This window comes from Dermacentor silvarum, chromosome 8, assembly GCF_013339745.2.
Source record: "Dermacentor silvarum isolate Dsil-2018 chromosome 8, BIME_Dsil_1.4, whole genome shotgun sequence".
Lineage (NCBI taxonomy): Eukaryota > Metazoa > Arthropoda > Arachnida > Ixodida > Ixodidae > Dermacentor > Dermacentor silvarum.
Window position 1 is genome coordinate 161,821,160 of NC_051161.1, and position 23,986 is coordinate 161,845,145.

The 23,986-nt window shown below is 47.1% G+C and overlaps 1 protein-coding gene across 2 annotated transcripts in view; it reads right to left on the reverse strand.

Annotated features, from left to right (window-relative positions):
* Positions 1 to 20,502, reverse strand: part of LOC119461805 (protein argonaute-2-like) — a 59,958-nt gene extending 39,456 nt beyond the window's left edge. For both annotated transcript variants that reach the window (XR_007468310.1, XM_037723180.2), the window contains exons 1-5: positions 20,385 to 20,502; positions 14,269 to 14,638; positions 10,086 to 10,385; positions 6,186 to 6,545; positions 3,869 to 3,952 (exon numbers count right to left, since the gene is read on the reverse strand). Coding sequence is in view for 1 of the 2 variants with exons in the window: in XM_037723180.2 (XP_037579108.1) it covers positions 3,869 to 3,952; positions 6,186 to 6,545; positions 10,086 to 10,385; positions 14,269 to 14,638; positions 20,385 to 20,403 (1,133 nt within the window). In the remaining variant the exon portion in view is untranslated. The remainder of the gene's footprint in view (positions 1 to 3,868; positions 3,953 to 6,185; positions 6,546 to 10,085; positions 10,386 to 14,268; positions 14,639 to 20,384) is intronic.
* Between the last annotated feature and the right edge of the window lie 3,484 nt (positions 20,503 to 23,986).

Here is a 23,986-nt window from a genome sequence, read left to right on the forward strand (position 1 = left end):
ATTTGTGATCTTTGATGTGTTTTGTGATGTGGGGCTTCTTGGACATGTGGCCTCTGGTCTGCTGTGCCTTCGTTCTGCCTTTTTCATGTTTGTATGGCATTCTTTACTGCTGCTCTACAAAGATCATGGTGCCTGGGTTTCAAACCAAGTGAGGTGCAGAACTATGTGGGCATAAATATACAGTAGTTCTAGCATTGTACCAGCAGACTGCCTCATTGATAGCAGCCTATAGTGCAGTCAGTGAGGCATTGTTTTCTTTTGGTAGAATCGACCATGTTACTGAATGAAGGCTCTCAGCAGCCTTCTGAATCATCTTCCATTGACAATGGCTATGGAGGTTAGGAGAGCCACTGATAGATAGGCAGCAATGCAGTTGCTAGGTGCTTTCCAGCCTGTACTTTTGTATGATGCCTCACTTCTGCAGCCAGGTGTCTGTGCCAGCCCAAGTGGCCTAGTGAACAGAGCTCATGATGAGGTTCTCTTTATGAAGGGATGGTATGATAGGTATTGGTACGATATATCGTGGCAATACGATAATAGAGTCGGCGCGCGATGTGCCAAGTCGCGGGTCTGAGGTGCTGATGTGCGAAATGCCTGGTCGCAGGTCCAAAGAATAGACGCTTGGTGAGCTCAATCGCGCAGTCCGAGGTGCCGATACGCGAAGTGCCTAGCTGCGGGTCAGAGGAGTCGACACTCAATGAGCGATGTGCTGATGCACGAAGTACCTAGCCACGGGCTCGAAGAGTCGACGCTTGATTAGCTTAGCCATGGGCACGGGGAGTTGACGCTCGCGATGCCGACGCGTGAAGTGCCTAGCCGCGGGTCCGAGGAGTTGACACTCGATGAGCGATGTGCCGACGCGAGAAATGCGTAGCCGCAGGCTCGAGGTGTCGACGCTTCATTAGCTTAGCCGCGCAGTCCGAGGTGCGGACGCGCGAAGTGCCTAGCCGCGGGTCCGGGGAGTCGACACTCGATGAGCGATGTGCCGACGCGCGAAATGCGTAGCCGCAGGCTCGAGGTGTCGACGCTTCATTAGCTTAGCCGCGCAGTCCGAGGTGCGGACGCGCGAAGTGCCTAGCCGCGGGTCCGGGGAGTCGACACTCGATGAGCGATGTGCCGACGCGCGAAATGCGTAGCCGCAGGCTCGAGGTGTCGACGCTTCATTAGCTTAGCCGCGCAGTCCGAGGTGCGGACGCGCGATGTGCCTAGCCGCGGGTCCGGGGAGTCGACACTCGATGAGCGATGTGCCAACGCGCGAAATGCGTAGCCGCGGGCTCGAGGAGTCGACGCCCGATGTGCTTAGTCGCGCAGTCGGAGGCGCCGATGCACGAAATGCTTTGGCAAGGATCCGAGAAGTCCGCGCGCGATGTGCTTGATCGCCGAGTCGGAGACTCCCACGTGCGAAAGGCTTAGCCGCGTGTCCGAGGATTTCCGTGCCCGAAGCTTGGACGCGAAGTCCACGTTGCCGATGCTCGGAATGCCTAGCCGCGGGTCTGAGACGTCCACAAAAAGCGGGATCGGCCACGCTACTGCGATGTCCGCTTAGCACCCGTTTTAACACTCGTCGAGATTACGGAAACTGTCCAGAGCTCGTGAGGAGACCGGGCGGTGCAGACGACGCCATTGCGGAGCGAGCACCGGACCAATGGCGAACCACGCTGGAGTCACGTGGCGGGCGCGGCCAATCATTGGCTCCGGCACGACCTTCAATCATTCGCTTTTTGTGTGCTTGTTTCTGTATGGAGGAGATAGCTGAAGCGGCAAATTTGAAGACGGAGAAAGGCACTTTCCAACGAGACCAAGACGGCGGCGCTCGGCTGCGCCGTTCCGGAGATATCGTGGCTTGAAAAACGCCGTTCTTTCGCGATTTCCCCGAAATTTTTCGCCACCTTGGCTGATACAACAATTTTTTTAGTGCACTTTTACTTGGTTTTCAGCGATGATATTTCGGAATCAGATAGAATAAGAGTTATAGAAACTGAAAATTTGATTTTCAAAAAATCGATTTTTGAGCCATTTTTCGCGATGCGAGAGCTGCGTCCCCCCCTTAATCAGGAAAATTCGACCTCAAGCCACCTCCTGAACTGTAATGACAATGTGAACAGAGCACTCAAGGTACACATCGGACTGGTGGGGCTGGACGCGTAGGGGGGCAGGGGGGGTTTAACTCGGCCTCAGGGGAGGGTTACAACACCCGAAACCCCCCCGTCGGTGCACCACTGTCTGGTTAGGTCCATTTGGTGTTCCAACACTACAACATTTGTTATTACAACACTTGGACTTTTGCAATTACCATATTTGCCAATTTTAAAGTGCCCCTACTTTTATAGCAAGTAGACAAATCTGAAAAACTGTGCCTCCAGTTCTCGTAATAGAAGAAACCTGCAGTACTGACCATCACAGAGGGGAAATTTATTAAGGTCCATCATCGTCACCTTCGGACAGCCCTCGATTATCATCCGTGGACCCCAATATGCTCTCCTCTATGCCATGGGTTCTCAAAGTGGGTGCCGCGGAACCCTGGGGTTCCGCAGGCCCCTGCTCGGGGTTCCGCGAGCCACTGATAAATTTTCCATGGTCCCGCGCTCGCCAAGTGGCTAAAACGGTGAGCACGAGGTGCGCTCGATCCACACAACCTCCATTACCCATGCCTGAGTGTCAAAAAGCACATGAGTGCGTAATGGCAACGCGTGGAAGCAGCTTGTAGACACCCTCTGAAAACAGGCAGCGCGCCTAAGCTTTCACACTTGAATCACAGAGGCCATGACTTATCAACATGCGCATTTCTCCTGTTTGTAGATAGGGTAGGTGCCGATAGCGTGCACACTGACGTATATGCCGGAGGAATAAAAAAATAATTGCGCGGAGCAAAACAAATGCGTGCCACGAAAGAGCGAAAACGGCGCTAGTGTCCAAAAACGAAGCGGCGCAGTCTGCGTCGCCATGGTCCTCAGCGGCAGTCGTACGCGATACGTGACTGACAGCAACGCCGGAATGCTTTGTGTTTAAATGTGCCCTCAAAGCCTTTATTCTGGCGTTAATTGGCATGCGTATCACCGCGTTGGCGGCTAGCCGCGTGCCTTCATAAGTGCGTAGTCACCATCTATGATTGCGTCGATAGCTACCACAGTTTCGTCCGCAGCGCTTGCGGCAGTCAGGCGTTTCGTTTTGACTGTGCGCGCGTCGGCTGTGTGCCTTCACAACTGCGTAGTCGCCATCCGTGATCGTGTCGATAACGGCCACGGTTTCGTTTGCAGCGGTTACGGCAAGCAGTGCTTGGCGCTTTGACTCAGTGCAAAGCTGTCGAAGATGAAGAGCACCGGCTACATCGCGATGGACGGACAATTTGTTGGCAACCAGCTCACTAGCGAAAAAATAATCAGGATGTGCGCGTGGTAGTGAAAAGCGTGTCTCAGATGAAGACGCGCACCGTGGCCATACTGCAAAGAAAGTCGCGAGGCCTTCGCCGCTGCTAGTGCTAATCAGTCATGAGAATTTCAACGTCCGCACTGCTCTTGTGCAAAACAGAAACAAGATTTGCCGATTCGTTCAGTAAATAAAAGCGTGTTGACGTATGCATTCATTTGTTTCCTTGATACCCTGGAGAATTCAACATTAGGTTAAGTAGGACGTTTTAATTCAGTTAACTTGGGGGGAGGGGAGGGGGGGTTTCATGGCGCTTCATGGAGCTTAACAGGGTTCCCTGGAACGAACATGCTTCAGAACCCCTGCTCTATACTACTATTCATTGGATCCACTATTCCGCATTTCTTGGAATGATCCCGCATTAATCGCAAATGCCACAGCCATGATGCAACTGTTGGACCAGCCAGACTTCCCATCGGGCAACAATAAGTGTCATGCTTGCCTGAGTTTCATTTTGTACTTGTCCAGGAAATACTTGGCCACTGTGCACTCGACTGTCTGGCCATTCTCCAACTGCAACGGAAACCTGCAACAAAACAAAATGGTGGCTCAACTTGACAGTGCACTGCATATTTACATAACACCGATACCAGACCACTGGTGCAAGCAGCTGCAAGCGAAAAGTGAAAACGTACATGTGGTTGGTTCATCACTATCACATTTTTGTTGACTGAACCGTTATTCAACACAACTTTCAGAATAACTTTTTCAAAGATTTATCATTGGAATACACATTATACGTTGCATAAAACTACATAAATGCAAAAGGACATCTCAAAGTCGCGACACTGAGTACAAGACCTCCTGTAAGACCGTACATAGGTGAGTAATATCATGGTGAACAGTAGTAAGCGCAAGAAAATAAATTATACGAAGTGTTGATGCAAGTTGGAAATAAAGATATACGACAATATAAAACATGGAAAAGCGTTTAATTTAACAAGAATAAAGTGAAGTAATCATGAGTGTAACAAGCATGAACGCAAGTTTTTTGAATATTACGATAGATCCTGCATGTGGTACCTGCAGGCAAAAAATTATAAAACCAAAATTAACTGACAAAAAATTTGCAGTAGACTTGCCATAATTGGTCCCGTGTTTAGGTAAGTTATTTGCTGCAAAGTGGGTACACGAGAAAACTGATTTGGATGTAGTAAAGGTAACGGAAGCTTTCCATTCACAAATTTATATATGTGAATGTGGAGAAAATGTTTTCGCACCAATAAAATGCCACGCGTGACGAGCAAAGCCGATGCATTGAACATGAAGCAGCTGAACGTTACTACTGCTTGATTTTGAACGTGCTGGAGAGCTGATAAATGAGTAATGCACTGTTTCCACAAGATGAGATTCAATAGATATTATGAAAGAAAGCGTAATAAAGCAAGAAAATCTGAAAATTAAAGGGTGAACCTTAAGTGAGATAGCATAAGCCACTTTTGGAGTAAGCAATGAAACATGCAAATTAAACTTCAAATGTTTGTCCAGTTCAATCCCGAGTAACACAGCACTGGAAGTGGACTGAATTCAAGTATTGCATATGAAGACAAACATACTATTAGGAATAAATCAGCTGACAAAAAGATATCCAAGTTAGATTTACTAGCATTGTTACTGAACCAAACAACATTGATCAAGTCGTCATTAGGTTTAGATAACAGCAAATCCGCCTGTTTATATAGTATAATATAGTATCGTCCGCATACAGTATACAGGTAGGATGTACAAGACATTGCAGAAGATCATTAATATGGATTAGAAATAAAAGGAGGCTCAATATCACCTTTGCCTGAGGAACGGTAATATTGATTGTGTTAAGGTTTAAGTGCAAATTAACTTTAATGGGGTCCCAGTTATACTGATAGACTCAAATGCTTTTGAAAGATCAAGAAATACCATATTTTTCTGCTCATAATGTGCACCCACTTGTATAATCCGCGGAAATAACTGCATACAACACTCAGATCTTTGCAAAAACAGTCCATTGGCGGATGCACGACTCGTTCCCATCGTATCTTCGGTTAGCGGCTCTGTTCCCCCATTCTTCGGCGATGCTGATAAAACTGGATTCACACACCGGACAGTATCACAGAAGAATCCGTCACGTGACGCGACCTAAATCGGATCACTTCTCAGCTAGCAGTCACACGACAGAGAATAACAGTGTGGAAGGAGCAGCCCTCGCAAAGGCAACGGGGCAAACACGACCGAGCCAAAAATGACGGTGATTTGGACCGCCGCTGTATCGCGAAGCACTTCTCGGAGCGCCACGAGAACGGGTGACGTACGAGTTTGCGAGCGCCGCGCGAGATGCGCTAAATATTAAATGCAAAGTGGCAAATTGAATAGCGGAAAACCTTGCCTTGAGGTGTGGCTTCACGGCAGCGTGGCTTGCGCTTCCATGAAAGAGAAATTTGCATATAGTCCACACCCAGAGTTTACTGCTAAACCTTTTTCATTTTTGGTACAGGTTTTACGCGCAAAACTATGGTAAGCCACCAACTGGCTTACTGGTATCAATGGCAGTTTTAATTGCGTCTATTAGTGGTATTACAGCAAATTCAGTTTAGTAACCTTGTCGAAAACCAAACTGACCGGTAGAAAGAATATGGAACTTGTCTAAAAACATCTTAAAACTATTTCATTCCATTTTTGTAGAAAGTGTGCCCTTGCCTCTCATGTGCAAGGCTTCGAAAACGAAAGACGTAAAAGAATAAGCGCAGCAGTGCTCTTGAGACATGCCAATCAAAAGCACTCACGACTGGAGCTGGGCAGGCCTGCGAGTGACATTGCAGACGCGGTACTTGCGGCGCATGCTGCCGCAATGGGTGATCTCAATCTTGAGGCCCTTGATCTCCTTGGTGAACTTGACGCGCTGGGAGTCCGTGAGAGGCTTGCGCTGCTCGTTGACGTCACGCAGCTCCAGCACCTCGCACATGAACTCGATGACCGGCTGTGCCTTGTAGAAGGCCGTCGCCGACACATCGATGTTGAGCATCATCTTCCACTGGCTCGGCCGCACGCTCTGGTGAAAGCCAAACCACACCTCGCGGCCGCCACCCAGCGGGTGGAAGTAGCCGTCCGGTGACGAGAAGAACGATCGGCCGACAGGCGTGTACCTGGAACGGCAATGCGTTGTTCACAACACTGCGCGACTCAACCAAAAAAACTAGTTCTTTTTTACTCCATTTCTGATATAAACCAAGGCAATGCTCCAAAGGCTAGACTTCTCTCGCAGTCATGATTAAATATTACTGCATAACATACAAAAGATGGGTTGCGTAATTAACTCTCATACCTTTGTGTTAAAAATAAGACCTATTACATGAAAGGAATCTCAGATATGAACCTATTTACCACCAAACGAACGGTGCGGTGGGCGACTGCAAAAAACAATCCACCTGCAATAAGGATGCCCCAATCCTAAGCTTATTGCTTGAGTGACAGCTGGCACAAGGTCAAGTACCTTCGAGTTTATGGGCATTTGATGCTATACAATAAGGCACAGGTTGGCGAGAACAGACAGCTAGAGGGAATTACTCGAGTTCACATGAGTCAAATACACTATCTTAGTAGAACTGTTTACTAGTCTAATTCTTATTGCTGACAATGTAATTGCGATGTTCCAATACCGTATATACTCGCATAATGAACGCACTTTTTTCCAAAAAAAATCGAAGGAAAGTTGGGGGACGCATTAATGCGGAGGTTATGAGGTAGATTTTATGGGAATTTTCCAAACAGCAAAAATCTAATCGGCATGTCAGAGCAACGGACTACGTCGACCATATGCCGGTAGCCCCTCCTTCACTCGGACTCTCCCAAGCACCGCAACCTGCCGTGCATCGCACACGCACGCTGTCCTTCAAAGTCAGAGTAGACTCTGTAAATTGTGTTAAGTACTGTGTGAGAGTAAAAGATCCTAGTCTCGCCGAAAAACAACAGCACAGCCGTTCGATCGTGAGACCACACAGTAGCAAAGTTGGGGGTGCGTTCATTACGCGAGGGAAAAAATCTGATTTCTCACAACCAATTTGGGGGTGCGTTCACTTACGGGAGTGCGTTCATTACGCGAGTAAATACGGTATATTAAAATAAGCAATCTTGCTAATAAATGAATCTGCATATGCAATATGCATCTGCAATCGATTCAATATTTCAAGGTAATTACTCATACTAAAAACATTTTATATTTGCAAACCTCTATGGAATATGAGATGTTTCTTCAGCCTAAATCTTATGTCAAGCTAAGAGGTGGTACTCATGCTCTGAAAGAAAACTAGGGAAGACAAGTGATGTGGCTCCAGCACAACAGCCTCCTTTACAATCATTAAGAGCAGCAAAACTTTGTGTGTGTACTGATTGTACGTACAGCCTCCCGAATTTTTAGCTATATCGCGTGAGGACAATATAATATGGTCATACGTCGTCCTGGAGGGAACATCGCATTAGAAGACTCTTGCACAGAAGAGTGCTTAGTGCACTTGAGAGTACACTTCTGCCAGTCTCACTGATTATTGCCGCTTAAAGGCGCTAAAATGACACGTGATGGACGCTCGCGCGATATAACTAAACATGGGGGAGGCTGTACACAACACACCAGCAGTAGCAAAAATGTGACAACACGAGTTGCAGGCAAAAAAGCAAGAACGAATTTTCTAATTGCTTAAAAACCAGAAGGGCAAGACTGCGCAACACAAGTATGCCCCGTTTATTATGCATGGGGCAGGATTACTTGGTAAGTAATCATTGATGCGGGATTGCTTGGTATGGTAGTTCACTGCACCAAGGATCCCGATCACGCGCAGCATCTCTCAGTCACCACTACTACAATCAACAAAGCTGCAGACGACATTCAGGGACTCAATATTCGTAGCTAAAGTGTGCGCCCGAATGGGCTCGGGTGTCCCTGCCATCGCCTACTCCGCCGATAACTGTCTTCCATGTTAGCGGACAATGTCTGCACATCTGCCTTCTATGATCAAGTAGTCACCGAAGTTTAGTCAATCTAGTCTGTCACTACAGTCGCATTCTTCATACACTAGTGGAAACGCGCACATGGCCGGAATTTTTGATGCATTTGGGAACTGTTAAGCACACAACGCATGAACAGTAGAGAAAACGTGCCAACATGTGTTACCCGCAGCAAAGCAAAAGTGCCACGTTTGTTGATGACGACAGTGCTCTGGCTTGCCCCTTTTTTTTGCGAAATTATGTGCACTGCCACACAACGTAGGCACTTCGGGCATCAGCTCCACAAATTCCAAGTGCCCGCATTACTGAATCAAGCGCCTGCTCAATTGGTGGGGTCAGAATCGCAGACCAAGCAATGGCTCTCGGAGTTAGATTTCAAAGGTGATGCATTCATATGAACATTACCAGATAGAAGCAATTGCAAGAGCCGGAAACACGTCATGGCTGCCATAATTCTAACACCGTCTACAAGATATGTGGAGCTGGAAGTGCGTCACAGCACGCCTTTCTTCGAAGCCACAACCAGAAATTAGGAATTATTTGGATGGATTCGTGCGGCCTTTTCGAATTAACCGGCATAATTCCAATTGCAAATTACGGCCCATGCACAAATTTTTAAATTTAACCAAATTGTCAGATAAGCAGAGATCGTATCACAGAGATTTTACTGTATATACGCTGTTTGGACACCCATGAAATTACCTTGAAGGGGCCCTGAACCACCCCTTAGGCTTAGTGAAATAACATAACATACGCTGCTGTAACATCTCAGTCAAGTTTTGCTGTCATACGTGGTGCGGGGAACTCGCAAGCAAAGCGCCAAGTCACCTTTCTCTCAAGCGCTCTCGTTTAACAGAAGCCATATTCCTCACTCTTTTCTGTATGCTTTATTTCGTAATAAAGCCCATTCCCATACACGGCTGCTATTGTTAACTGCGGTGGGCTATGCATCGTAGATACCGTGGCCACCGCGGGGTACTGCGGATCGCTGAGGACAACCGCATTTGGCTTATGTTTAGCGCATTGTAGGCAGCAAAATCGGAACTTGTGGCGTCTACGTTAACATCCAAAATGAAATATTTACTGCGCACCCCAGTGGCATTTAGAAGGCGGTGCGCTGACGGCACACCCCACTCTGCCGTAGCCTTCGCAGTGCAAGTCATTGAAGCAACAGGAGCACAACAGAGGCCGTGTTTGACTGCCTAAAACTCCGCTTCTGCTGAACGCATTGAAGTATTTTTTGCAGCAAAGTATTCCTGCAATAGCCTGTTTTCACTTCAAATGCTTTCTCCACTTAGATAAAAAGTGGTTCAGGGCCCCTTTAATAACAAGCCATCTCCGCTTTTATTTATTCCTGCCCGCTCACTTATAATAAGTCAACGAAGAAACACGTGCTATTAAAGCCAGCAAACAATAAGCACAGACGTTCTCGTATTTCCCCAAAATTCAGCAAGGTGCCTGCAGTATTACTTGCATTTAATATAACTGCCCACCTTGGCAACAAGCAGTTGTGCTTTAAATGCTTATACGATAATTTAAATACTAAACCGCTGTAACAGGCAGTAATGTTACACCAGGCACATCTTCAAGGTGTCCCAGCTCTCCCGAGGAAAATGTCAATCCAATGACCCGAGCATGTGCCGCAGGCACTCAGGCATAGCACACCAAACAGGAAGAAGACTCACGTCATGGAGGGCAGGTGCCTCATGACCACGTCGAGTGCCTGGACAGCGTCCATGGGGATGTGACGGGAGCGTCCCTCGAGCACCTCCTCGAGTGCGTACAGGCTGACCTGGGCAACCCATTTGATGGCCACCCGGAACACACGGTCCTTGCCCTCGCCGGGAAGGGTCACCTCCAGCTCGGCCTTCTCCTTGCCCAAGGGCAGGTCGTCCCGGGTGTACATGTTCTTGCGACCGTCAAACACGGGCTTCTGGCTGCCAAAGATCTTCGAGTACGACTGCACCATCGTCTCTATTATCTCCCTGCAGGAAAAGAACCACAATCACTAAACAAGAGTGACGCTCCACCTTGTGGTAAGCAAGTATTCTCCGGAAGATACAATAAGCCGGATAAATGCAATGAAGCTGCAGCAGCCTGCAGCGTTCTGCAAGGAGCCCCACAGATAACCTGCCAATGGATTCGCCATTCGTGTTCGAAGCACAAAATGGAAACAGGACACAAAAACACCACAAGCGCAGGTGTCTGTCATCCCACAGCCAACTAGCCCATCTAATCACATTAGAGTCAAATCACATTAATTTCGCCTGGGATAATTAGACTTCGTTTCATTCGAATGCACTTTTAAAAGTCTCAGCAAGAAATCATAGACTGCTATGGAACAAAAACTCGTTTAGTTCAAACTTGAAAGCATGCCACTTCGGCTACTACGATCCCCACTGACCTGCTGCACCGCCACCCACTCGGGCGTGCAGCGGCTACCGTAAGTTAGAAAACTAAGGGTGTACGAATACCAAATAGCAGATTTCAAATCGAATGTCGAATGGAATTGAAAAAAAAAAGCCCGATACCGAATTGAATGTCAGTATTTTTCAGAAAACGTAATGCTTACAAATTTTAGGCAGGAAAATACAGTGTTGCACATGCTTGGGAGTCGCCTAGCATTGTACTATAACAAGTATAGCAAGCTATCAGTGACATAGGTACACTTAAATCTCGTTATAAAAAAGTCGAACAGGCGCCAAATTTTTTTCGTTATAACCATTAGTTAGTTATAACCACCGACTAATTATTATACGGCTAATTATTGTATGCGAGAGTGTACTCACTACAGGTGTCATCGCAGAGGTATTAGCTCCCGTCACAGCCGAGTGGCTGTGTTTAAAGTAAAGTGCTAATCGAAAAACGGCGAAAAACTGGGATCAAACACAAGAACTGATTTTATTGCGCTCGACGCTAGCTGCCTAGCCTTTCATGTAAATGGCACAAAAAAGTGTGATGCTTCGCTGCTGCATCTTCCTGAAGCGAAGGACAGCCTTCTCAGCAGATCTCGAGACCACCTTTGCCGTCTCCGTACCCGCCAAAGTCTCTCGCTTTTCTCTGGAATAGTGCGCACAGCATGCTAACAGAAGTTAGGCTTGGCCAGCTTGGCTTAGCTAGCTTGGTTAGCTTGTCTTCGCTTGGGGCGTTGCCGGAGCAGCGCAGCCACGGGAGATTTAAACTGGTACGTTAAGAAGGCCGCAAAGCGCCGCGTATTTTAACAAATCAGTATTTTGGGTGCAAAGCGGGCGGGGTTGTCATTTTGGAACGAACATGCTTCGTTACAGTAAAGTATAAACCGCATTCACGCGATCTTGCGCGCGACAGCGACAAGCGACGCGATGGAGATGGCTGTCGCGGTCGCTCGTCGCCTACAAGTCGCACCGCATGCGAGCAACGACTTTGAGCTCCCCGGTGTTGCCGGTATGAGGGCAGCAAATACTCGCCGAAACTGGCGTGACGCTTGCTTTATTAACTTAAGTTGATGTGTTTTAGAGTAAAGAGCAGCATAAATATTTCTAAAAGTCTTGCACTACGTTATTATCCTTGCACGTATCAAAATCTAGTCGTTTGCTCATTCTGTGCGACAATCGGTAGTACTTGACTGATGTATATCCAGTTCCGGCTTCGCGCTATTGGCTACTCGCTTATAGCACTTCCGGGCGACAAGCGACGAATTCTAGATTTCTAGAACCGAGCGATTGAGCGAAAAGACCAAGCGATCTGTTCGCGCGACAGCCCGTTTCGTCGCTCGAAGCCGTCGCTCATCGCCGTCGCGCACAAAATCGCGTGAATGCGGTTTGGGCTTTAAACCTCGATAATTCGAAGGTCGCCGGACCGCGAAAATTCTTCGAATTAAGCGGATTTTCGAATTAACCAAAATAAATAATAAAAAAAAGAAAACAAGCAAGAACTTGCCGCAAACAGAAATCACCTTTATTTTCCATGTCCGAGAAAGATTACTCGAAGTAATCACTGCTGATGCGGGGTTACTTGGCGCGGTAGTTTGGAGTGCCATGCTCTCCAGCTGACTCAGAACACTTAGCATACAAATATCACCCGCACTGCACTCAAGAAAGTTGCGGACGATGTTCACGGAATCTATAACTGCCGCGAAAGCAGGCGTGGTGGTGCTTGACTCCAAAAATTTGGACTTGCTGGATATTCCGGACTTCAAAAATGCACCGTCAGGGTTCCCATTGAGTTCATGCATTTTCGCACCCAATTTTTCGGACGAATTGAGACCCCAAAGTTCGATTTTGCGGACTAAATCGCTCTTTCCGAGCCGCCCTACCCAATCTTGGAGGCCCCCATGTTGGATTTTGCACTGGCTTGGATTCCAGTGGCTCGCTGTATAGACTCCAAGATTGGAATGCGCGCTATCAATAGCGACTTCTACTCTTCTAACAACTGCGTACTTAGCGCCGAACCTTCGCTCGCTGCGGCGGCCGCGCTCGTTTGTGCGCGCTGACACCACGCTTGTTAATTCAGTGAGTCTTTTTTTTCTCTCAAGTTTCGGTTGCTATTTTGAACGTGGCGTGTACACCGAGCAGGTGTCTCGGAGACCCATGTCTCAGTGATCGGCGCTACTTCCTGTACCTTCGCGAGAGCTAAGCGGTGCGAAGCTCGTTTCTTGGATCTCCATGGCGAACTCCGTTGGCGGAGATCGCCAACGCGGTGACGTTCGTGTCGACTGTACACGGAGACGACGTCATTGCTGCGCAAATCCAAGCAAGTCGATCCCCTCCAAGCATAGTATGAGGCAGGGCATTATTAGAGATTTGTTTTAAGCCGCACTAATAACTTTTTTTTTTTCAGCCGAACGAGTTTTCCGGACTATTTTTCAGTTCCCACAAGCTCGGAAAATCGGTTGGCAACTGTACGGAGCGCCCTAACCTAACCGCCGCACGTTGCTACTAGCCGGAAACTTCGAATTATCTGAATAGAGCCGCGCGGGCCATTCAAGTTATCCGGTAGAATTTGCATTGAGAATGACGGGACCGCTCAAATTCTTCGAATTAACCGAGTTCGAATTATCGAGGTTTTACTGTATATCCCTTGATCAGTAGAAAACTTTTTCATTAAAACGAAATTTTAAACACGTGTTTCTATGGGAACTTGCAAGGGGAATTAAGATTTTCGTTATATCGAATATTTCGTTATAAACCGTTTCGCTATAACGAGATTTAAGTGTACATAAAAATGAAGATATAGTGCGGTATACTCTTATTTAAAGGGAACACCAAATTAGTATGCAAGCACTAATTACAGCTCAGTTCTAGTATACGAAGGTCTGGAAAATATTCTGTTTATTGATAAGCGAAATATTTTTGTCGAGTAGGATCAGGTGCTTTTTTTTTGTTCTGTTGTACTCAATACAAATGAGGCTCTCGTATAACCTGTGTTTTCCAGCAATCTTATTTACTGCATAGAAAGCTTTTCTTTCCAGTTTTTCTCCAAAATACAGAAGAGTTAATTCAACTTTATGGCTGTTGGTTTATCATAAGGCCAATCGGCACAACAGACGAAAAGACCGTGCGTCACGCGACTCGATCATCACTCCGCACGTAGCCAGCGCCGACGGTAAAGGGCAGGCTTCCCCTGTCAAGGTCCGCGTGAATTGTCACCTGTCAAAGAAAGTGGTATGAAATCTATAGAGTTACGGCAAGTTCACGCGACGCTTGCTCGACAAGAACCCTTTGCATAATTCGACTGAGAATTGCGGTCCCGCTAGACAAGATGCGAGCATCATGTCCCTACAAGCAGTTCATGATCGCTGTGCCCGTCAATCCTGCAGTTCTGATGCTGCAGCAGGCAGCAACATGCACACAGCCATTTCTCCTCGTCTCGAAGGAGGGAGCCACCCACCGGTTGACCTTGCGTGGGCACTTGTCGGGCGTGATGGTGACGTCATAGTGGTGCAGGAACCCGCGCGGCATGGAGATCTGGAAGTGGTTGGCCCGCAGCAGGATCGGCCGTCCCTCGGTGCCCACGTTGGGCCGCCGTGGACACGAGAACTGGGGCAGTGCCGCCGCCGCCGCAACCGCCATCTCGGTGGGCCCCAGCGCACCCGCCGTAACCGTAGCCACGGGGGTCGTGGCTGGGGGTGCGGGACCCAGAGGCACGGGGCCACCCCCTAGAGGGGCCACCGTGCCCACGGGAGTCACGGGGGGCGGGGCGCGCGGTGCCCCTCCCGGGCCGCCACCTCCTCCTCCGCCACTGCCAGGGGGCCCAGGGGCTGCACATACAAACGGGAGGCAAGACATGCTGTGGCAATGCACAGGGCAGCAGCAGCACACCGCTGTTCACAGGTGAGAGAGAAATGACACTTAACGCCAAGACTGGATTAGTCTGTTCTGTAAAACTTTAGGGCCTAGTTGGTACATAACTCTGAACTTAAGCTTGCAGCGCAAACACATAAGACGAACCACAAAATGAAGATACGACACACACTGGCGCTGACTAACAACTTGTCGTATGTGTCGCATCTTCATTTTGTGGTTCGTCTAGGTGCTTGCGCTGCATGTTTAAGTTCAGAAGTAGTCGGTTCTGCATGGCTCAAAGCAAAAACAGCGAGACTTCTTGAATGAGGACGAAAAAACCAGCGGGAGCTGCTGAGTAGCCAGACGATAAGGTGCTTAAACGACAGTATGCACGAGCACAATAACAATTTGCGAAATCCAAGGAAGAATATCTAGCCACTCACTGTCAAACCTATGGTGGCACCCCCTTATTTGAACAAACATTATCGACAAGCATCATGGTCAGCCCACATGCTAAATCACTGAAGCTGCTCAGATCGTGCACCAAGGCATACCATGTGTTAGCAAACTTGGTTAATCACAGAAATAATTCATTTTGGGAGGCACAGGTGCACACAGAAAACACAATCACAAGTCATGTTTTTCAATGTTGTTTTAACCTGTGCAGTTCTGTTTGCTTATTTCTTCATTGTTTGTTTATGCTCCGCAACATAAATGTATGTTTCGTGTGCAATAGATATTCCCAGTTGAAAGTCAGCGCTTGTCCTCGTCTGCGTCTTTTTTTTTTTAGGTTTTAATTCAAGAAATTGCACTGTCATAAAAAAATTTACACACAATGACTATTCATGTGCAAGAGCAAACAAGTAACTGAACATGTTTTGTCAGTGAGCCAGTGCATCCACCTAGGGGTAAATGAAGATGCAGTTACCCTGGCTGAGGCCTTGGGTGAATTAATCTGCAGTAAAGCACAAATGTAGGGAAAACATCGCGAAAGAAAAAAAAAAAACACTACTCTTTAGAGCAGCTCACAAAAAACAGTATCCAAGCCTCCCAGCATTCTCAAGTCCAAAAGTTGCACCAGACACAACTCGTGCATGTGAAATGAAATCTGCGAGTTCGCATACTATGTGACAAACACGATTCAAGTTGCAGAGGTTTAAGCAAGTTATGTGCAGCAGAAACACCTATTACAAAGCTCCATATTTCTTTTTTTCATATTTAGTGGGCTCATTATTATGAACAACTGTATTGACAAAGTTACAGCGCAAAACCAATATCAGTTACTGTATGAGTGGTGGAACAGCCATATGGCTTTTTAGTGGACATCTTGGCTCGGGCAACAGGCGATTTCGCATAGTAAAAGGTGTTTTGGTGCGGTGTTGAACATAATCGGTGTTTCAATGAGAATTCCTGCAAATATGCAAGTCAAAACGTCACTCAATGCCATTATGTTGTTATCCTATCGAAGAATCCGGCTCACGGAACTTTTCCTCATTACAAGCACACACAAGGAAAATTACTGGCTTTGAACACAAATCCGGTGTTCCCTATCATTTTAGACGAGGGTGTACATCTATGCACCATATGGTCTCGGTATTAGCTGAAGTAGTCAATAAATATAGCAGATCTGGCTTTACAGCTATCAATTCACAATGACCCAACATAATGATCCGTTTCTCCCACAGCTGGCAAATTTAACTACACAAACAAATACACATATGCACCAAATGAAACTGGAAAATTGCTCAAGGACCACCTATGGTCAACAAATGATAAAACATGTTATCAAGTGCACTAAGAAGTTGTAATTTGCGAAAAGAAAATTTCACCACGTGATTCTTTAGTTTCAAAATGTTCTTTTTATTAGTGGGTTTTTTTTTTTCTTTCTGAGCAACCTTTTCCCCCCTTAGTTTTTGTACTGTAATTATGTGTTCAATGTATTTTATACAGAAACTTCATCTGTGAGTACACTATAACTGAATGCTGCATCCTGCTGCCTATGTTTTTAATGGGTTGTAGCCGCTGTCAAGCCTTCTGTAGCTTTTAGGCCTTCACCCCTCAGCATCTTACTTCAGCGCTAGATGTTGAAATACCGTGACCGATTTTGAATCAGGCATTCAGGATAAAAATTACCAGGCTAGCTTCACTATGTTTAATGGATGTCCTTCCCTGTGTGCATATTGCAGTATGAAGCCACTTCTACCGTTTCAACTTGCAACGGGCATTTGCACATTCATTGCGCTTAAAGCAAGCAAAAAGATTGCAGAACACGGACGGGTAAGGGAAACCACGCCCGAAAGAATGTGCCCGACTAAGCCGAAGTTACAGTGAAGACATTGAGGTTTCTTTACTTCAAACATGCAGTCTCTCTTGCACAATTTTGGAGGCTGAAAGAAAGAAAAGCCACACGGTCCAAACAAAATCATTAAAAGGCTGCAACAAAATTCTGAACCATGTAAAAAGCCTAGTTTCGGGTATACATAAATATAATGTTCCAGGTATATTAAGCATGTGTGTGATACACACACACAAAAGTGTCGGACAGCAGGATTCGAACAGAGGACTCCAAGCACCGCCACCTGATGATGCTTTAACCATTAGGTCATGGGCACATGCCTTAGAAGGCGGAATAGAACATCCTTAATTTCCCCTGCGCAAGCCAGCGCATTGAGACACTAGGCGCATTTTATTGCAATATCAATTATATGAACAATACACGCAAATTTTCATTGTTGTCGATAACTGCACATAAAAAGACTGATTTCTTTAGTTTTATTAGATTTTCTGAAGAAAATTACTGAGATTACTGTAGAATTGCCCTTTGAATCAGAATCAGAACTTGAGCACCAGATGGCAAAAGATGTCTAGGCATGTTTTGTGTTCCAATCACACAGACTGGTTCACAGCTGTATTGTAAGACCTCAGGTCGGTCAGCTTTGTTTGCTGAACGAATTGTTACGAGACTTGTACGTAACGGATTACATGTAATTAATTACTTGTAATCAATTTCATTTTTAGTAATATTGTAATGTGATGATTCCATTAATTACTGGGTAACGCTCACTGTAATTCAATTACTTTTTTCTGTAATCAGTTACATGTAACCAGTTAAAGCTATTCAGCTTTGAGCACTTAAAATTGGCGGGAACTATGGTGCTCATACACCATGGGTTACCTCCTTCCTGCAATTAGCATCCTGAAGTGATGTCTCAATCACCTAAACAAGCATGCTTTCAGGTTTGCACACCTCTTCTGGAACTCGGACCAAGAACTTTTCTCTTATAGTGACTTTTCTCTCTCTCTCCAAAAAAAGCGCTTCCAGGAGAGAAAGGGGCTCTCTCCCGGAAGCACTTTAGGCAGCCTTCATGGGTGGATAGAGCTGCTAGACAAGTTTTTGGCCGTTAAATGCTTATATTTCTATCTGTTTGATATACACGCCACTCATATACACCAATTTTTGTGATTGTAACACACAAACAATATTTTTAGGACTGAATAATGTGCAGCATTATATTAAATTACCTTACAGATAGGGTCACAAGACAGGGAACAAAGGGGCCTTATTTTATTGACCATATCAAAGGAAGCCAACAACATAGACATCAAGGACAACAGCAAGGAAATTACATGTACTTACTGATTGAATTAAAGAAATGATAAATTAATGGAAATGAAAGTGGATGAAAGAACAACTTGCCGCAGGTGGGGAACGATCCCACGTTTTCGCATTACGTGTGCGATGCTCTCACCATTGAGCTACCGCGGCGCCGTTTTCCTGTTCACTTTTCCGGGGTATTTATGTTTTACAACTAGAACTAACCCTGGGAGTGTTAGCCAGCACCACAGATTGGGCTAGCTTTTCAAGGAACGCGTACTTTTTGCTGTGGCACGTTAAAATTAATCATTTAAGTCTAAATGGCCAACGACTGAAGGGCGCTGATAGGAGGTCCATCAGATGGTGGCAGACAAATTGAAGCGCCGCTTCTATGGCTCGAGGGCGACAGTGTCTTCGATGTCAGGGAATCATCTAGGACAATCTTTGTTTTTTCACTTGCCCTTTTGGGCAACGCCTTCCTCTACAACCAACAATGAAGTGCTGCAGTTCATAAAGCACCCAGACCACACAAGTCGTAGCACTGAGTTCCACTTGATGCACCATTGTAAGCAGGCACGTTTGGCTGTTAAATATACATTGCCTGCTCATTGTGTCAGTGTAAATGCATTAAACATGTTGGCAGCATCTTACCAAGAAAATGGGTTACACACACACAGCATATCACGATTTGCAGTCAATTTATAGGTCTCTTTCAGCCCCTATCGTGCCTAATACGAGGCTACAACCGCCTGTTCATGCCAAGAACCCATATTTCTAGTATCTACAAATCCTGTCTCTGGTCATGACTCGCGTTAAGACCTTCTCACGAGCACAATCGAGATTGCACTCATGCAATATTTATGCAAATTCTGGAAGATGGCTTGCAGCACAAGCAAATGGCCCAAAAGATCTTACGACTACAACACCGAGCACAAACACAATATAAAGGTTTGTATAAAAATCAAAACAAGAAAACAATGAGACCATGCAGAAAACGAGGTGTTCTATTTGAGAGATGTGCACAGCAGAAAGTTCAACACAACATGGTCACGCTACAGTTCTCGCGGCTTTCTTCGCGCGATCTTTCACGCTCTGTAGTCGTACCACGGTACTCAACTGCGGCTTAAACCTGAGAGTGAACTAACGAGTTGCTAATTCGGATCAAGCAATAAGGATTCTGGTACAAAGGCGTCGAAGTCCAATTCGAGTCCAACAACACAATAAGCCGCAAATGGAGCGCAGGCAGGGCAGGTATTTCGCAGACACGCCACTGGGTTCAGCCAGGGCAGAGTCCGACAATCACGTGGTCCCTACATAGTGCTACACGAGCCTTGGGTCTCCAGTACACTAGCTCTTTTTCAGCAATGCTGCCCAAAATTCCATGACGCGTACAACAGTACTACGCGACACAACGCCGACAAAACCGAAGTCGCGGCAACTGACGGGGCTATGTCGCTACGTTCTCGTCTTTGTCGCACCGTCATCCGCCAGCACACGCACGATCGGCAGCACGGCCTCCGCACACGGCAGAATAAAAAAAAAATCACCCTGGGTTCGCGCAACAGCCAGCTGCGTGCGAGCGATGCGGGCAGTTCTGTGCGCCTCCGGGAATGTCGCGCACGCCAGCTTTGCCCGTAGCACGACGAAAGTGTTCCGCGCCTCGAACTGCGAATGCGTTTACCGCCAGAGCAAAACACCTAGCTCGACGACCGCGAATGAATGGCACACTCCTGCGGACACGCGCTGGCTTCCATTTTTGTTTTCATTCCGTTCTCGACCACGAGACCGCCTCCCCCAGTTGCCCAAGTCGTCGCGATCTCCGCGGTACGGTAACTTCGCCCACCCGTCCGCCCGAATGAGAACGTATCTGGGGCCTCGACAAAGCAGCAACGTCTGGCGTTTGAAGCAGGCGTTAACTAAGCTACGTCCGCGTCAGTATGAACGGGGCTTTCCGATGGTAACGTAAGCCTCGGCTCCCTAGGCGGAGTGTCGTCCCGTACTACATAAGCCTAACGTCGTTCAAGAGGCCGTCACCGCGTCCCCCTACTCCTCTAGGTGGTCCGCATTAGCCGCACTGATGTGATTCCGGGTATCGAAGCGTGCGAGGAAGCGTAAGGTCTACTTACGCTGGCCAACAGGGTACATCCTTGCTTCTGTGCTGTCTGCACGAAGTTGTCTGTTTCAAACCGCGGCCTGGATCGGGGGAGGAGGAAAAAGCAAACGCCAATCCATCCGCACGACGTCACGGATACACTGCTTGAAGCGCCATCGCCGCCGTGATCGAAATCCGCGACGTCATTTTTTGAAGCCGGATGCTCCGTCAGCTTGGTGGGCCACCCTCCACCTGTTTTCACATTTTGCAAACTTGCAAATATGGCCCGCGCAAGCGCGAAGCTAATTTTTGACCGAGTTGAGAAGCTCTTGTGTACACGGACAGATTCGTTGACGTTGGCACGTCAATACGTCAGAATTGCGTCATTGTAACCGGTGACTCATATCACGAATTTCTCAGAATATTTACCAGTCTATAAACTCACTAGAAAAAGGTTGTTATAGAGTTCTTGGGCTTGTTTGTCTCAATATTCAAAGCATCGATGCGTTTGTGCTACGTCAAGTGCGAAATCACAAACGACGCTCGTGACTACGCGACCATATCTACCTTGCTATAGATGCATAACTGGCGGTTGCTTTAACCGGACGACGCTATTCCACAATGCAGTTTCAAGAAGTCGCCATATGACGTTGGTGACATCACTAGGGCGATATTTCGGTGTATAAAATAAATTTGCATAGTCTCCGAGATTTTAGAGTTCTGCTGTTACCACGCGTCGCAATCTCGAAGGCTATGCTTCTTCGTACTGCGTGTTTTTATACCTCACACAAAGGGAACGCATAAGTTAATGTCAAGATGTCAATTTGATGGTTGTGGAGAATCATAAGACGCGTCAAAATGAGGTATTTCCCGCAAGGTACTGATCGCACGCTTACTTTTTCCGGCAAATAGAGAAAGCCCGCGAAATATGAAAAATACCATTTCACAGCGCACCCGTGCACTCTTACTAAATGGAACCATAGTCTCCTGAGACCTGAATATGGGACATTATCGCACTTCAAGGTAGTTTTTACTGTCTGCTGTTCCTTAAACTTAAAAACGTAAAAAAAAAGACTTTTTTTTTTTGCTCTCAATACCACGGTTAGATTGATGCCAAAAGCTCGTCTCCATGTACGTGAAAAAAAAAAAATTCTCCGTCATCTGCTCATGTTTGCTATGGGATAAACTGCATTTACAACTTATCGTACATTGCCATATCTTGCTGCCGTGTCTGGTATTTTCACGCAATCTCAGTGATTTCGAAACGCACTTCAAGGTTGCTTTCGGCCGCGTGGCACGACACAGAGGTCTAGGTGAATTCAGTGTCAAATTTCTCGAAACGGATGACAAGGATATGAGTAAACCACTTCTTGACAGTTACACATACACTGTACTACACATACCCAGAATGAATATTTTGCGTGATCACTTCCGCGTAAATTTCGAGAAAAAAAAAAGCTGAAAAAAATTGTCCAATGTATTGTACTACAAGGATATGTAGTAATTCTAGAGCGCACTAAAACCCTTCTATATAAAAAGTAGCGACACGCTTTGAAGAATGCCGCCTCCTCCTCGCACGCACTGTCCGAGGCGGACGCCGCGTCGGTATTGGCCTAAAAATGGCACACGTAGGGTGCGTCGATGCCAGCGCCGCCGCGCTGGGCATCGAGGCACCCTAGCATCACGTGGGCCGTCGCGCCACCACGCGCTTACGGTAGCTTATAGTGAACTTCACTATACGGTAGTATAGTGAACTAGATAGGGGTAGTGGGTCGAGGGAGAGCGGATAGGGGCAGCGCCGGCGAGGCCAAACACACGGAAATATTCGCACGTCGTGTGGTGGCGCCACTGCGCCTTTCACCTGAAGCCGCATCCCCGCCGCACGCGTTGGGAGAGGCCCCGATGTGTTTACCGATTGCAGTTGCACGTGCGCGGTTTTGTTGGTGGCATGTGCGCGTTGAGTTGGCCGATTGACTGAATTACTGAATTTACTGAACTATTGATTTGCGCCTGTTTGTAAGACTGGGTATAGCAGAGTGAAAGATGCCCTGAAGTTGTCTCTGTTCAGTGTCCCCGAGGATGAAGAAATGCGCGTGACATGGGAGCGGAATCTACACCGCAAGGACAAGCCGCTGGATGCCACTTACGCCGTATGCGAGCTTCATTTTGAAGGAAAGTATGTACTGAGAGATCACGTACGATCGAAGGCAAAGAGGTACGTACACCACGCGGAAAGCCCTCTCTCTCGACAGACGCCGTGCCCACGATTCTGCCTAATCTCCCCATGTACCTTTCGAAAAATCCATCGCGCGAACGGCCCACAAGGAAAAGGGCTGCCTTACATCCCCATGCCGACCAGACAAAAAGGCGGTGCCTGAGAGAGGACGACCTGCAGACCAGTGAAACTATAAATAGGTGACGGCGCTGAGAATAGCGTATTTGTGCTGAGTGAAATTCCCAAACCCACTGAGCACTGCTCACGTTTCCGAACTATGATGGTGTTGGGTATGTTTTGCCACGGCCGGACTGGAGAGGCGCGCGAGCGCGCGCGCCTCTCCAGTCCGGCCGTGGTTTTGCCTTCGTTGGACAGTGAGGAAAAGACTGCCGGCGTTGAGAAGACTGTGCTGATGAACTACGGCGAGAGCCCTAGTGCAGTAATTTGCCGCACGTACATACCAAAGACGCTCGTATGTGAGAGTGTGTCACGGACGATGGGCAAGGCAAAGCAGGTGCTGGAGGTAGCACATAATTCATTGCAAGTTTGCAAGGGAGCAGGCAGGTTGGAACTCCACAGCGACAGGGCTGAGAGTCACTATTGCCAGTACATTGTCTCTCCTAGAGTACATGGCAGAGAATGTAGGGTTCAATCACTTGATAACTGCTCGTCTCAGCACCGACTCCGTAGAGCACGTGTTTGGCATTATCCGCCAGTCCAGCGGCTGTAATGCCCACCCCTCGCCAGATCAGTTTCTTATCACAGTGAACTGTTTGTCATTTTACAACATGGAAAGAAGTGTGGACGGTGTCACCCCTGAAATCATAAATGCACTTCTCAGCGTGGACGACAAAACTCCCTATATTTCTCCAAACAGTGTTGATGAGCTGCTCGCCTAAGGGAGGTTAGAAGAAGCTGAAGAGTCTCTAGCCATAGTAGAAGCTCCCCGTGCTAGCCACTCATCATTAGTAATGGAGAGGAGTGACTCGCGGCTTATATATTACGTAGCAGGCTACGTAGCAAGAAAATGCGTCCTAAAACTTAACTGTTGTTTATGTGAGTACATTCTCCTCGTCAGCCGAACAGAAGCAACACCTGTTACCCTCAAGGTACACTCAGCAGTGTGACTGGGGTGGACTTTTGTATCCGTCGCAAGATTTGTACTCATTTATTGAAGCTCTTGAGAACATATTCACAGAATGTTTCAACATTTTAGAGCTGCACACGAACAGCATCTGCGATGTTGTGGCTCTTGTAAAAGTAATTTCCTCTGCTCCAATGATGTTGGATGCGACGCTCACAAGGATTAAGTAAGCATGAGAATTGTTTCTTTCTAAGTCCTCACGCGACTCCACTTCTTATAAGGTACTAACAGCTCGAGAAGCGCAAAGCCACAGAGATAGGATGACCTAGGGGCCTGG